This window comes from Nicotiana tomentosiformis, chromosome 7, assembly GCF_000390325.3.
Source record: "Nicotiana tomentosiformis chromosome 7, ASM39032v3, whole genome shotgun sequence".
NCBI lineage: Eukaryota > Viridiplantae > Streptophyta > Magnoliopsida > Solanales > Solanaceae > Nicotiana > Nicotiana tomentosiformis.
In genome coordinates, this window is record NC_090818.1 from 82,279,769 (window position 1) to 82,295,314 (window position 15,546).

A 15,546-nucleotide genomic window follows, 5' to 3' on the forward strand; every position below is an offset into this window, starting at 1 on the left:
TTTTCTTTCTTGACTTGGAAACCAAATAACACTTGAATTCTACAAATAATAATGAGCCATAATGCTTTTCTTTTGGCTGATTTTCTTTTTTTTTTTGTTTTTTTTTTTAAATTTTGTTTTGGTCAAGAACATCCCAGGATTATCAAGATTGAAATCTTGATTAGCCTATGCTCTGATACCACTTGATAACAACACGATAGGGGTCAAATAATTACTAAAGAAAATCAAGAAACATGCGGAAGCTTAAAAGAAAATAAAAAAATAAAAAAACAACGGAAAATTAAAGATAGATTGAATTCAAAAAAGAGTTTCTTGAATTCAAGAAGTCTATTCTTGAAGTTGAATCCTAACAACAATAATTAGCTAACAAAGAACTAATCGCCTTTGGTAGAGAATTAAAAACAAGAGATAGATTGTGAAACCCGACCCTTTAGAATAACAAGAACAATAATAAGCCTAAACTTATCACCTTTCTTGAATACCTAGAAGTGATCTAAGATTTCGAAAGAGTTTAATCTTACCACCTTAAGTTGAATCTTGAAGGTTGAAGAATAAATCCAAGAGTAGCCACACACAAGAGTGCAAGAAAAATCTTACAATTTTTATTGATAATAGTCTATAATATCTAAAATCTAAAAACAAAGAAGACACCTCTTTATATAGAGAGGGGGTCACAAAATTCCTACCTAAAAACAAGGAAATAAAGTCCTAAACTACTTTGGACAACAAGTCCAAATACCTTAGGAAAAGGAAAAACACTAGGAAACAAAAACCAAGTCAATCTTGGAAAGTAACTCCAACAATCTTAGGAAAAGGAAAACATAACCTTAACTACCTATGAAATCAATAAATCTAGTACCAAAATATATGAAAATAAGGTAAAACCAATCTTGGATAGAATCTTGAAAGTCCCAAACCAATCATGAATAGGATTTTAGAAATCTTGAAGGCAACTTGCAAGCAACTTGGCACCAACTTGTACCCAACTTCTATCACGCCTATTAAACCTTTCCTGGGCTGCAATTAAGTCCTTTTTATGTTATAAAAACGTGGCTTCATGTAGGACTTATTGGGCTTCAAGTTTGGACACATTTTTAGGTTCCAAATAGGTCCAATAGTGGCCTGATTTGGACCTTCTTCAGAGGATATCTTTTAGGATCTAATTCACCTTTTCTTGGACATGAATTTGGACCATAAAATAATTATAACACCTAGACAACTCATATCCTTTATCCTTGAGCTCTCCATCCCAATTAACAACTTCTTTATTTGTACTTGAAATCTAATGACCTTGTTTTGCAACTCTTTAGCTTGACATCTTGTTAAAGGCCCTCTTTGAGATTCCAAAGCTTCATTCTTGTCCTTGAATAGATTTGAGCTTCCTAGGATGCTATCAGTAGGTGCAGTTCACATTGGGCCCTATGGAATCTGGAAGAAATAGGACAAACTATGAGTATGATGTCCCCCATCGTTGTCCTCCATGCATCTGGTGCTTGATGTGTCTATGTCAAAAAAAAGGCAGATAGAAATCCTTTGTCTATCGTTCCGGTGGAGGATATTGAAGGTAAAGTTAATGGGTAATTGGCTTATGAGAGGTACCTAATTGTCATCCCTGTTAGACCAGACCGGAAGTTGGGATTGCCTCCATTAAAGTGTTATGGTGAAGTTTGTGAGTCGAGGAGGTCACCTCGAATGCCGAGGGTATTGTGGAAAGAAAATATTCTCACTTGTTTGTATAGCAAAATAATTCTGGTTCGAAGGGTACTTTCTATGTGTTATGATTTAAATATGTACAGTTCATGTCCAGATACCACTTTTGATAATGTAATGCTTGTAATATTGAGATTGGTGTTATTGATATATATTATGATGCTTTGTTGAGTTGTGGATTTGTTTTCAGGAGTGGTTTTGGGGTTTCTCTAACAGGTGGATAGGCCCAATTGCAAGGAAAAATATGCCAAATATTTTGAAATATTTGGGAGTTAGTCAAAATTTGGGAGCTGGAGATGTGTGAAAGAAGAGATGGGTTACGTTGGGTGTTTTGGGCGGACTCTACTCCTCATTCGAGAATGAATTATCCTAAGCAGGAGAGGATGTAAGGCCCCGTAAATTTTTGCCAATGAATTTATGGTTTTGCGATGCCGAGGTAGGCTAATGTGTTCAAAGGTAGTAGGAAGAAGCTCACATCGGTACGGACTTTTTGGGTTGAAGAATGCATCGATGAGTTAGTGGAAATTTTTGCAGAAGGAGGCCATTATGCAGTTAGGTTCACAACCACAGATCTTTTCCGCGGGCCGCATAAACATCGCAGAGTTGAGCAAAAAAATAGTTGAATTTTGAAGATCATTGGGCGGTCCATTATGCGATCGCATAATCGTTTCGCGGTCTGCACTTCCATCGCAGAGTTAGCATGAAGAATTTTGGAGGATGATTCTACGGTCCATTTCACCGCCGCATAACTTGTCTACGGACCGGAGACCTGCCACAGACTTGTCCAGGCCAGCCCAGATTTTGGGGTCGTTTTTGAGGTCCATTTTGCAGGCAGCCTATCTGTTCTGCGGTCCACTCTGCGACCGCAAAGTTGAGTTTGGAGGGTCCATTTTCTGTTTTTATAATCCGGCCCCATTTTGATTAAAAGCCTTTGGGGCTCATTTTGAAGGCAAAATCTAATGTTTTAGAGAGAAGTGAGAGTACCTTAGAGAGAGTGGGAGAAGACCTAGCAATTTTAATTATCCACTCTTGCCCAATCTTCAAGAATCATGGAAGCCACGTATTAGACCATCATCTATCTGGGTAAGTCCTTCGCCTAAGACTTCATGAAATTGTTATGGGTTTAAGTAGGTTATGGAGTTGGAGATAGGCCATGCATGTGACAATATGTGGTAGTAAGTGGGGTTGTTGGGCTATTTTGGGGTAGTTTCTTGTTGAAATTGGTTGAGGGAGGAAGGGATTATCATTGTAGAGCTTCGTAGTTGATTTTGCATAATAGGTGTTTGACAAAATTTCCAAGAGACTTATGTCATGAGAATCCTTCTAATTATTATCTGATTTTCACTATCTTCCTATCGATTCATATTGCTAGAAGTGTTGGGACGTTGTAGTAGTCTAAGGAAAGCTCAAGAAAGGTATATTGGCTAAACTACTCTCCAAGAATCTAATTCCATGACATTCTACTAAGTTTCAAGTTTGGTTGGCCCAGGTTACTAATTCTCATATTCTGAGTTGTTCCTAATAAATTCGAATATCCCAAGTAAGTGTTGTGTTGAAAGACGTATATACTCAAAACGTGTTCCAAATTTCTCCTATCTTATCATGATGTCTTTCGAGAATGTGTTCAAGTATGGTTACGTATTAAAATGTTACAACGTTAATCCATGCTTCCAATAAAAGTCCTTTATGCTTAACTTGGAAAGAAAACCCAATGTGCTTAAGACTCATATAGCTCATATACATATCAAATCTCTATTTCCAGATGCCCTTATTGTTGATAACCTATGACGATGTTTAGAAGTGAAAGAAGTGAGAGTGAGATATAATATGTGTCCATGGTTGTTGTAACTAGAGCATGTGATTTGATTCGTGTTTCAATCGTAAATCACCATGATCTTCTTTGTAAGCGTTTCCAATCTGTTTGAGTTATTATTTACCATGAGTTGAAACTGTGCGTTGTCTTTTTAGATAAGTATTTCAAAAAGAAGTGGCGTATTACTCGTTTATGATTTTTAACTTGTGTTGCGATTGCAAGTCTTTTTGCTCCAAACTTTAGAAAGAAATCCATTGTGTTTAAAGCCTTCATTACTAGTGAACTTAAAGTTATGATTTCCGAAATATTCTATATGTTGATGTTTATGATGATGATCCTTGAAAGTGAAGAAATGAAAGTGTGGAATATAAGATATGGCCATCGTGCCATGAATGAAGAATCATATGTGCGACCAAGAGAGCCAATGGGATAATGATGTTGTGAATGGTTGAAAGTATAAATGAAGTGATATATGGTGTGAAAGGTTATGAGGTGAATGTATTTGCATTTTCATTTCCTTTGTGTTCAAAACAAAATGTTTTTAGGAGCATCATTAGCGATCCGAGAAAGGGTAGGTTGTAAGGCCCACACCCGAAACTACACGTGCCAGTGTAGGAGTGGATTGTGATTATTTTCCTTAATTGGGATGAGATTGATGTGTTGAGATTATTCCCCTTAATTGGAATAAGATTGATATTCACCTTGGATTGGAAGTCAATCCACACGGCATATGTGGGAAGGCAGCCTAGCCGATTGGGTGGAGATCGGATGCCATGTCACGCACATGGTGGTTCCTACTCTTGGTAACACCTCTTTTGTTTTTGCATCACATGTCAATCCACATTGTTCGTGGAGATATTGCCTACCGATCGGGCATGATCGGAATCCGTACTAAAAACACGGTGGTATATCAATGCTAATGATCTCCCAACCAAAAATAATATTATTTTCGTATTTTGACAATTATTATGTTTTAACTTGGCATTTGGATATCATTGATTGTTACTTGCTACTTCCATGGTTTCCCCCTTCTTATATTGGCATTCTATTTCGAAAGAGGACATTTAGCTTCACATACTAGTACTATTACACATGTACTAACATCCCTTTTGTCGGGGGCACTACATCTTCAATTGATGCAGGTGGTTCATCAGTTGGCAGTTTTGATCCTCGTTAGCAATTACTCACTATTCAGCAGGTTTTGGTGAGCCCTACTCTATTCCGGGCCTGATGTCACTTGATGTTGTACTTTGTGTTTTGAGGCATAGCCGGGGCCTTGTCGCCAGCACTTCCATACTACTCTTCTGTTGTACTTAGAGGCTCCGTAGACATGTTGTGGGTGGTGTTTGATGTCAGGTAATGAAAAAGATGTGTTGGTATTTGGCAAACATGTTTTTCCCTTATAATTATAAACTTGTAATATTTTGGAAATTGTAAAACGAATCTCCTTTGAGTAATTGAAAAAGAATGTGGAATATTTTGCTCTTCTCATATCTATCTCTTGTTACTAATTCTTATATTGTTCATGGGTAAGGTTGGGTAGAAGGCATCAGGTAGGCTTTCTTGACCGGGGTAACTCGATTGAGCGCCGGTCACGCTCCCGGAGGTTGGGCGTGACACAATATATCATATATACATGTCAGTTTAGTTTCAATTCAGTTATTCATATGTTATCTACTTTACATGCTTAGTACATTTCTTTGTACTAATGTCCCATCGTTGGGGCACTGCATTCATGCGTGCAAGTTTAGGTATGTAGTTTGGTGGGCTCTTATCATAGATGAAGTTGATATCCAACTGAGGATTGGCGAAGCTCTATTTTGTCTGGAGTACAGTCGAGTCTAGAGGTTATCTGACTGTCCTATGTATATAAACTTTTGGGTATGTCGGAGCCCTATCTCGACCATGTTATGTCAGTAAGATATTCTTAGAGGCTTTTGTAGATGCATGGACACCTATTGTCAGTTATGTCAATGTTAGCAGCAAGATGCATATGGTAAGGCCTCGTAGGTCTATCGTTTTATACACACATTGTGTGTGTGTGTGTGTGTGTGTGTGTTTTGGGAATTTTCTGCGTGCAGGAGCTTGCATTTAAGTAAATCAGTAACCATACAAAATGAGTCTCCACGTAAATGAGGTACTGGGTGCTTGTCCACCTCACCTAGGTCGGGGTGTGAAAACATATATGACAAGGTAGAACTTGGATCTATCATAGCGCGTACTAATGGAGAAATATGGATAATATACCTGTAACCACATCCGACGATGACTCTAGGTTCCGCCGTCCCGACAATGAATAGATACGGTTCTATTGTCCACCTGAGTTAGATGCTCCACCTCTGCCTCTACCTCTTCCTACGAACGGTTGCATGCCTTTCTCACGAGGTCCTGCTGATGATGACGAGGCCTCTGCCGATCCCGTTGGCGGCTTCATGTTTCCCACATTTCTCGATGGGCAATAGCGCATAATGTGACCATGTTCCCACAAGAGTAGCATAAATCTCAACCTTGGCGGAAAATGCCATATGATTCCTACCATATCGGCTGCAATGCTAAGCCAGGGCCTCACCTTACTTGGGTCTCCACTATATTGTGAGCTTTACCCTCGAAAATTCTGACTATGACCGAAATAAGTGGTCCGATCACGATGCTGACCCTGGAACTGCATTGTAACATTAGCCACCGGATAAGGTGGGTGCCGGAGAAATGGAGGTCTGAGGTCATCTCGAGGCTCACCCATATTACCTGTAGATCAGGCTCTTTTATGTTGGCCCCGATCCTGCTCTCGAGTAGCTTGCAGTTGCCTTTTTTATCATCTAAGCGCTGCGCATAGGATTAAATACGTCAATATCTATATTTAGACTTAGAGAAGCAGTGGTGCATTCATAATCAAATGTGGTCCCAAACCACCCACAAATCTGTGTACTTTATCACTCATCTTGGCCGCAACCAAAGTAGTATACTTGGAAAAGGAATCAAATTGCATGTTGTACTCTCGAACACTCATGTTACCCTGATCCAAATGTAAGAATCTATAATTCTTAGCTCGGTAGAGCTTAATAGGCATGTATTGCTGTAGAAATGCCTCAGAAAACTCCCTCCATCCTACTGGTGGAGCAAGAAGTCCCCTAGATTGTTCCCAAGTGTCATACCAAGTCACAGCAATATCTCGCAATCTGTATGAGGTAAGATCCACGGACTCTGTATCATTGGCATGCATAACTCGTAAGGTCCGCCACATCTGATCTAGAAAATTCTGAGGATCTTCGTTTGGATCTGTTTCTGTAAATACCGAGGGGTCCAAATTTATGAAATCCCAAACTCTCGTACTTATTGCTCTATCTGATGTGGTAGGGGCCTGATGTTGGTCTTGAGAAGTTACTAATCGAGTCAACAGCTACATAACAGTCCTCATATCTTGATCCTATTTAGGAACAACCGGTGGAGGAATCGGGGGCACATTAGCTTCTCTTTGTCATTCTGGGGGTATTGGGGTTGTCCCCGAAACCTGAGTATCAGCCTCATCGTGGAGTCTATGTTGACCCATAGGGGCAGGTGGCAGCTGGCCGGTACCTTGTCCTACTTCTTTATTTAATCCGTGAATAATTGCCTGACGTCTCGTGGTAGGCATCACTATAAATATAAACAAGATGAGGATTAGAAGCAAATACTTAGACCCCACTCTAGCGCGCGATGTAGATCAGAAAGGAAGATATTCACCCTAGATATTTGTAGCCTCTTGTTTATAAGCATGGTGCAAAACATACCCATAAAAAGACTACTAGATACGTCTTGCAGACTCCCTAGGACTAACTTGCTCTAATACCAAGTTTATCATACCTCAAACTTGGGAGGTGCGACCGGCACACGACCTTCCAAGGCCCGTGCGAACCGACGTCCATGCTTAGACCCTTTTAACATAGAATCGAGGCCAACAAGGCCTCCAAGTAATAGTGCCAGGATTTAACAAGTACACTTCTGACTGTGAAGGAGACTTTAGCATTGATATATTTACAAATATATACATTCGTTGCCATCAGAGTCACAACCATCTTTTACATATACCCAACCACTAGTCTATTCTACAAGCCTCTAGGAGTATCAACACATAATACATGTAAAAACTTGGTCGGGACAGGGCCCCACGGTACCCAAAATAATTGGAATATATACTTCGGTACCTAGTGACTTTTGAACTGCTACTCGAAAAAAGTGGAGTGCAACGACCAACAGCTAGAACAAAAATCCTACTGGGAGGAAACTCACTGTATCTATATGCACTTGTGGGCACTAACACAACACCTAAAGAAAAGGGCATCAGTACGAATGATGTACTAAGTATGTAGAACGAATAACGTGCGTAAATCAAAGGCATAACATCAGAGATAGAAATATACAAGTTTAACTGGGATACCGTAGACAAGCCATCGGGGGAGTACACTACTATAACCATGAATTATGAATGTATGCATGTTCTTGTAGAACCAAGCCACTCTTTGGGGACATGCATAAATTACAACATACCCGGCCTCATGAGGTCTCGACTATGCCTGGTCCTCAACAAGACTCGGTGTAGTCGGCCGCAATAGGACTCGGTAGTCTCATATCACAGATCGCTCCATATCCGGCCACATAAAGTACTCGGTTGTACCCAGCCTTAGGAGGTCTCGGTTGTACCCGATCTTAACAGAACTCGGCGTAACCAGCCTCAAGAGGACTCGATAACCTCACATCACACATCATCGCACACGGATACACAAGGGCTTGGTAATATCGGATATCATGCCTCATCATACCCAACTGATCAGTGGTTGCACAATAGGTATCGTACTCGGCCGACTATACCACGACTCGGTAAAGTAAAATAGATACATATATATAAGTGTAATGCAAAGTCAATTTTTAAGAAAATACCAAGATCAACTCAGAATGAATCATACTTTATGACTTCGGAATACTATCTAAAAATACTTCAACTTAAGAGAAACGTAACGTTACCGGTGAGAATATACATATAAGAACAGAAGCAACATTACTGGAAAGGGCTTAGAACAAATCAATCTTACAACATATAAATTCTTTGGAGAGAAAGACGTTTACACCAAGTCATGCCAGGAAAGAAAGTTGTCCTACATACCTTGTGGAAGAGCTAGCTACACTTCTATGATGGTTAACTCCGCCTCCAGTGAATGTCCAAAGTTAATACAACAAGACAATAGATATTACAGTGATGATTAAAGCTTTCTCACACTAAATCCTGCTAGATTCACTTTCGATTTAGCCTTAAACTGTTTGGGGAATTCTAAAGGAGGTTTGAGAGAATTTTGGGAGAATTAATGTTGGGGATATATTTCTAGAATGAAAGAGAAAGATCTACACTGTATTTTTATACCATATAAAGCCTAAGAAATACCACCACTCCACATGCAAAATAGGTCGCCCCACTCTAGTTACAGCACCCGGTGGGACAACTGGCGTAAGCCTAATGAAACGTGTAATTCCCTTTGTCTCCCTACCTGTCACCGGTCGATTGTCCGCGCTAGAAGTCAAACTTACCAAGCTTTAATTTCCATGTGTGGGGTGTAACAGTGAGGGTACTCAATTTGGAGTATCACACAAAAATACCTCGAGATAAAACTTATGTTAATCCTTTTCGTCGATATTTGCACACATAGTATGAAAATATGTGATACAACATTTTCTCCTTTCCCATGGATCGTATATCTTTATCTCATAAGATAGTGCTGTATAGATGATATTCAGATACCATGTGCATCTGAGCTGAGTTTCTTGATCTACTTAATAAACATGAACTTACATCTGGCCTCTTAAGATAGATTAGTTGAAACTTATTTTCATCAATAAAATACCATAATAACCACTTATCATTACTTATGGGACGCTAAAAATCTTTAAGCCACGTGGTCTCAAATTATATATTTGATAATTCGCTTGAGATCTCATCTCATCTCCCAGGCAATCACCTGTGTGAGAAGGCTGACCTCTATCTACCCGACATATCTTTTAATAATATCAAAAAATATGAATGTATAAAAAACATTCAAAAGTAGAATGTACACAAACATTCAAATAATAAGTGTAGACAAATCAAACTTATTGTGATATTCAAAAATAATAAATATTTGTGCACGTCGGAAAAAATAAATAAAAAACCCACGATTATATATGCCCACACAATCCTTGTGATCTTGCACGAATAAAAGTATGCATCTCTATTAGGGGTGGCAAACGGGCAGGTCGGGTCGGATATAGGCGGGTCGAAAATGGGTGACACAAAAAATAAATAAATTATCCAACCCAACCCGTATTTAATACAGATAAAAAATGGGTTAACCGACTGGCTTCTTGAGTATGATCACTTTTGAGAGAATTTCTAGTCTCTCAAACTTGAGAAACGCTCAATTTGAGTCTTTGCAAAATGTAAAAGTTAAACCCTTGGTTATCTATTTTTTTAGCGGATAATATAGATCTTATCCATATTTGATCCATTTTTTAAAATTTTATTATTTAACCTAGTTTTAAACAGATAGTATGGATGAATAATTATTCTTTTAATCTATTTTGCCATCACTAATCTCTAGGAATCGGCCGAGTCAATGTTTCTTCAATTTTGTAAAAAAATTTGAGTCCTTTATGCTTAAAATAGCAGCTGGACTGTCACAACAGCTGTCACTAGATCAATATTAACGGATGTACCAACAAATGATCTAAGGCCTCCTTTTTCTTTTAGCCAAACAATTGTTGCGCTACTGAGGAGAGAGCCACAAACTGAGGTCCCATCAAGGATAAAGCTACACTGACTGGCAGAAAACACATTTGGACTAGGAGGGTGTTTGGCTAAGCTTATAAGGTGATCAAAGTAGCTTATAAGCACTTTTTGACTTATTTACGCGTTTCGTAAAGTTAAAAGTGCTTATAATCCAAGTGTTTATAAGTCAAAAATAAGCCAAAAGCCATAAGCTGGTCACCCCCAGCTTATAAATTTTTAGCTTATAAGCACTTTAAGTTTGACCAAAATTTTTACTATTTTATTCTTAAATATTCTTTTTTAGAACAAAACTCTTGCATCAATACTCACTGCCTCAAGTACTATTTCAACTTAACCCCCTCCCTTCGCCTCTTCAAGTCTGCAATGCTCATTGACTATTTAAGATAAGTAAATTCTCTATTCCTTTGCATATTTATATCTATGTGATTGTGTATTAATCTTTGAACTATATATAATAAATGAGGACATGTCAAATATTTTGTTATGTTGCTTTCTAAGTGTAGTGCTGATAAAGACAGTGTTTGTTTCTCTTCAAATATTTTGTCCTATTTAGGTTTATTTTTTACTGAGAAACTTTTATCAATTTATTAATTATTATAACTTATGATATATGCTTATCATAAAATAAATTATATTTATCATAAAATTTATCTTATCTAAGCACAGTTGTATTTAAAATAAAATGACAAATAAAATATTTTGTATTTGGATCGATTTGGAATCTAAAATTTTGAAGATATTACGCCCTTATAGTTGTAAACACTTATAAGGTTATTTAAGTCATTTTAACAGAAAAAAAGCTTATCAAAACTTTTTTATCAAATACTGTAGCAGCTTATTATCAATTTCAGCACTTGTATCCAAACGCGTAACTGCTTATTTATTAAATCAGTTTCAGCAGTTAAAAGTGCTTTTCAACACCTAATGCTTACCAGCTACTTCAAATCAGCTAATCCAAACGGACTCCTAATCTTATCAATAACTTATCCACAATTAGCATCAATGTATCTCCTCAGTTCATGTTATGCCCTTATGGCAAAACTGATAATCAGAAGTTCCCTTATGGTACCTCATGTTTGTTCTTTTAACTGCTTTACGATATGTTGGGTCTAGGCTAGTTTCATATTTGTTTACAAGCCAATTGGAATACATATATCAAGTATAGCAAGCGTATGTTGCACTAGACTACCAACCACACTGGCATAAGGAACGCTATTCATTTGTATCTCTTGTTTTTTGGGATTCTTAGGACACTATACAACATACATGGCATTGTCTTTGTTGATTGGAGTTTTGATAGGGTCACAAATTTGAACCATTTAAAGAGCAATTTTAAAAAAAAAATTATTTTTCGAAATCTTTATTTTAAGAATTTGTGCATCTTTATCCATATCTTTCATCTCCAAGTAAGACGATAATAAGGTCTTTACCTTATTTATATACTCCAAATTATTTTTTAGCTATCAATATTTCATCAACATATAATGACATAACTATAAAGTTACTTTCAAATTTTTTTAGTATAAACACAATGATCCCTTATAAATCATTGTGGAGGCATTAGAAGTGACCACACTAAGAATACGTATATACAACTGCCTTGAAGATTATTTGATGCCATAGCAAGACAAAAGTGTACAAACTATATGTTTGTGGCCTTTTGGATGAAACCTTTAACTTGTTTCACCTAAAATTCCTTACTTCTCCATTGAGAAAGACGGTCTTTATATTGGTTTGATGCAATTATAGATCCAAGCTAACAACTACCTAGAATATGAATATAGAAATGAATGTATACAACATCTGAGAAAGTCTCGCCGTAATCAATTCCTTCCTATTTTGTATACCCCTTAGCAACAAGTCGAGCAATATTTCTCTCAACTGTACTACAAGCCTTGTGCTTAACTTTGAAAATCCTTTTGAATCCAATATTATTGTGTTCTTTTAGAAGATCAACTAGTTCCTAAACTTGGTTGATTCCCATTAATTCTTCCATTGCATTTATCCTTTGAAGGACGGGAAAGAGCTGTTTTAAATTTCTCATTTCTATATTTAAGAGCATCACGTTTTTGGTTAAAATTCATGTAATAATCAATTTCGCTCTTACTCGGACAAAAACTGTTCATCCCGCTCCCACTTGGAATAAGAAGAGAATATTTATATTTGCTCCTACATAAAGCAGAATCACTTTCATTCACATCCGATGATGAAGGTAGATCTTGATGAGAAACTAGTTCATCATCGCTCAAAAATCTTCCTACTTGAATGAAAAGTTCCTATTTGATCTAGATCCTCAATTTTATAAGGAGGCAAGTCTTAACCTATCTTGCGCTTCTTAGAAAATTCATTCTCCAAGAATGTGATATTTTTTTATTCAAATTCAGCTACGCTCAAAACTACAAACTACAAATCTCACCTCAATTGAAATTTAATGAACTAATTAACTTTCATCTTCCAAAACTCATGCTGAGCCAGAAAGACCTTAAATTTTGCACACAAGTCTCAAATAAAATAACAAACCTATTCCAATTCCCGTGATAATAATTTGACGCCAATAGGCTCGAAGTCAACTCCCGGTCAAACCTATGAACCTTCCAAGCCTTAACTTTTCAACTTTCACTAATTAAGCCAAATCAACCTAGGAACCTCCTAATCCAAATCCGTACAAGCGCCTAAGTCCAAAATAACTATATGAACCTATTAGAACCATAAAAATATCATTCCGAGGTTGTTTACCCAAAAGTCAAATCTCGGTCAACTCTTATAACTTAAGCTCCCAACGTTGGAGCTAAGTATTCCAATTCACTATAAAACCTTTCTGAAACCAAACCATCCATCCCCAAGTCACATAATAACAAAGAAGTATACGGGAGACATCAAATAAGGGAATATGGCTAAAATATACAAAATGACAGGTCGGGTCATTGCATTATCCCCCTCTTAAACAAATGTTCGTCCTCGAACGAGTTTAGAATCATACGTGAGATACTAAAAAGATGAGGTTATCTGCTCTACATATCACGATCGATCTCCCACGTCGCCTCCTTAGCCAGTTGACCTCTTAATTGAACCTTCACTGATGCAATATTCTTCAACCTCAGCTTTCGAACCTGCCTATCAAAAATGACCACTAGCTCCTCATCATAAGTCAAATCCTTGTCCAACTGCACCAAGCTGAAATCAAACACATGTGATGGGATCTCATAGTACTTCTGAAGCATGGAAACATGAAACAGTGGATGAACTCCCGATAAGTTGGGTGGCAAAGCAAGTCTATAGGCTACCTCACCCACTCTCTCTAACACGTGAAAAGAACTAGTATACCGAGGACTCAATTTGCCCTTCTTTCCAAACCTCATCATACCCTTCATGGGTGAAACTCAAAGAAGAACATTCTCACTCTCCATGAAAGAAACATCCAAAACCTTCCTATAATAATTGCTCTTTTGCCTGGACTATAATGTATGAAGCCGCTCCTGAATCAACTTCACCTTTTTCATAACATCACGAACCAAATCTGTACCTAGTAGTCTAGCCTCGGCCAGATCAAACCAACTAACTGGAGAGCGACATCGCCTTTCATATAATGACTCATACGCAGCAACCCGGATGCTCGACTGATAGTTATTGTTATAGGCAAACTCCGCTAATGGAAAAAACTAATCCCACTGGCCTCCAAATTCTATGACACCAGCTCTCAATATATGCTCAAAAACTTTAATGGTCCGCTCGAACTGCCCGTCCGCCTGAAGGGAAAATATGGTGATCAACTCAACCTGCATGCCCAACTCATGCTAAATAACTCTCCAGAAATGAAAAGTAAATTGAGCGCCTCAATCCGAGATAATAGACACAAGCACACCATGCAAGCAGACAATCTCCCTGATGTAGATCTTGATCAATTGCTCCGAAGTGTAGGAAGTCATGACTTGAATAAAATGCGCAAACTTTGTTAGTTTATCCACAATGACCAAACAATATCAAATCTTCTCAATGTCCCTGGCAAACCTACCATAAAGTACCGCCAAATACAGCGCCATAGTAGAGTCAAAACCAGGGCAAGTAAAAGAGTTAACACATGAGTGTGAACATACAGTCTCTCAAACCAAAGTCATAAGATAATTTATGAACACAGAAGGGGTTGTCATGGCAGATGTAAACTCAAGTGCAAAAGGTCATTAATATAGTAGTAGAAATCCCATAGAAACTCAAATAGTTATAAGAGTGCATGTGTTAAGTTCATTATAAGAATCAATAGAGAACGGTTTTCCTAACATAATTAGCAAGGTTAATTGCATGGTTTCTTCACTTACCAAATTGTTACAAAGAACAAACAAGGGTTGTTCTGCTATAACCACATAAGCAGGTTGTTAATTCGAGTCTAATATGTTGATATGAAAGTAGGAACTGAACTAAACAACAAAATATTACAGGTACCAGGATGGCTCAATGTGGGAAGTATTGACAGTATAGAGATGTTTTTTAGAACACAAGATTTTTATTCCAAGAATACAACATTATCATCTGGGACCTATTTAAATTAACTATGAAGCTCAGTAGGGTTTTAAGGGTAACAGTAGTATAGCATCATGGATTACCCAGAGTGTAAAACAAACAGGATATCAATAACATGCCTATTAAATAAGGTTATTCAGGTAGACATGTCATGATATGAGCTTTTGGAAAGTCCATTTATAACATCAAACAATGACACAAGTAGGAGAGTCAAGTAATATGGGGATACAGGGACACAAAGAAAGGTTTAAGAGCATGGTTTCAATTAGCTTCACTGACAAAATGTTTTGGTGAACCAACAGAGGCAGGTTATGTACAAAATCAACACAATAATTGGCTTCTCTTAATCATAGAGACAAAGTAAATCACAGGAATATCATTTAGTCTTCCTCTTACTAATCGAGTCATGGAAGATAAAGTTTAAGCACACATATTTGATAACAGCATCAGTATAGCATACTTCAATCAGAGAATCATTAAGTTAATAATAGAAATAGTATGCAAAGGTTGGTCATGACAAATATTGTTTCATATCATCAATATCTTAACATAAATGATAGAGAACCAGTTAGGAAATCATCATGAACACAGCACCATACGATTAATTTAAAGTAAAAGGAGATTAGTGGGCAGCAAACCAAATAAGAGCATTCAATAGCCATATTAGGGATTCAAACTCACAGCCAAAACCCAGTAATTGAACTCGAAAAAGAAGGAA

General features: G+C 37.5%; 1 protein-coding gene across 1 annotated transcript; it reads right to left on the bottom strand.

The window, feature by feature from the left end:
* Positions 1-13,324: 13,324 nt before the first annotated feature.
* LOC138895893 (uncharacterized) lies at positions 13,325-13,684 on the bottom strand. The gene has a single exon (XM_070180645.1). It carries the CDS (start codon positions 13,682-13,684, stop codon positions 13,325-13,327), a length of 360 nt encoding a protein of 119 aa, XP_070036746.1.
* Positions 13,685-15,546: the final 1,862 nt, after the last annotated feature.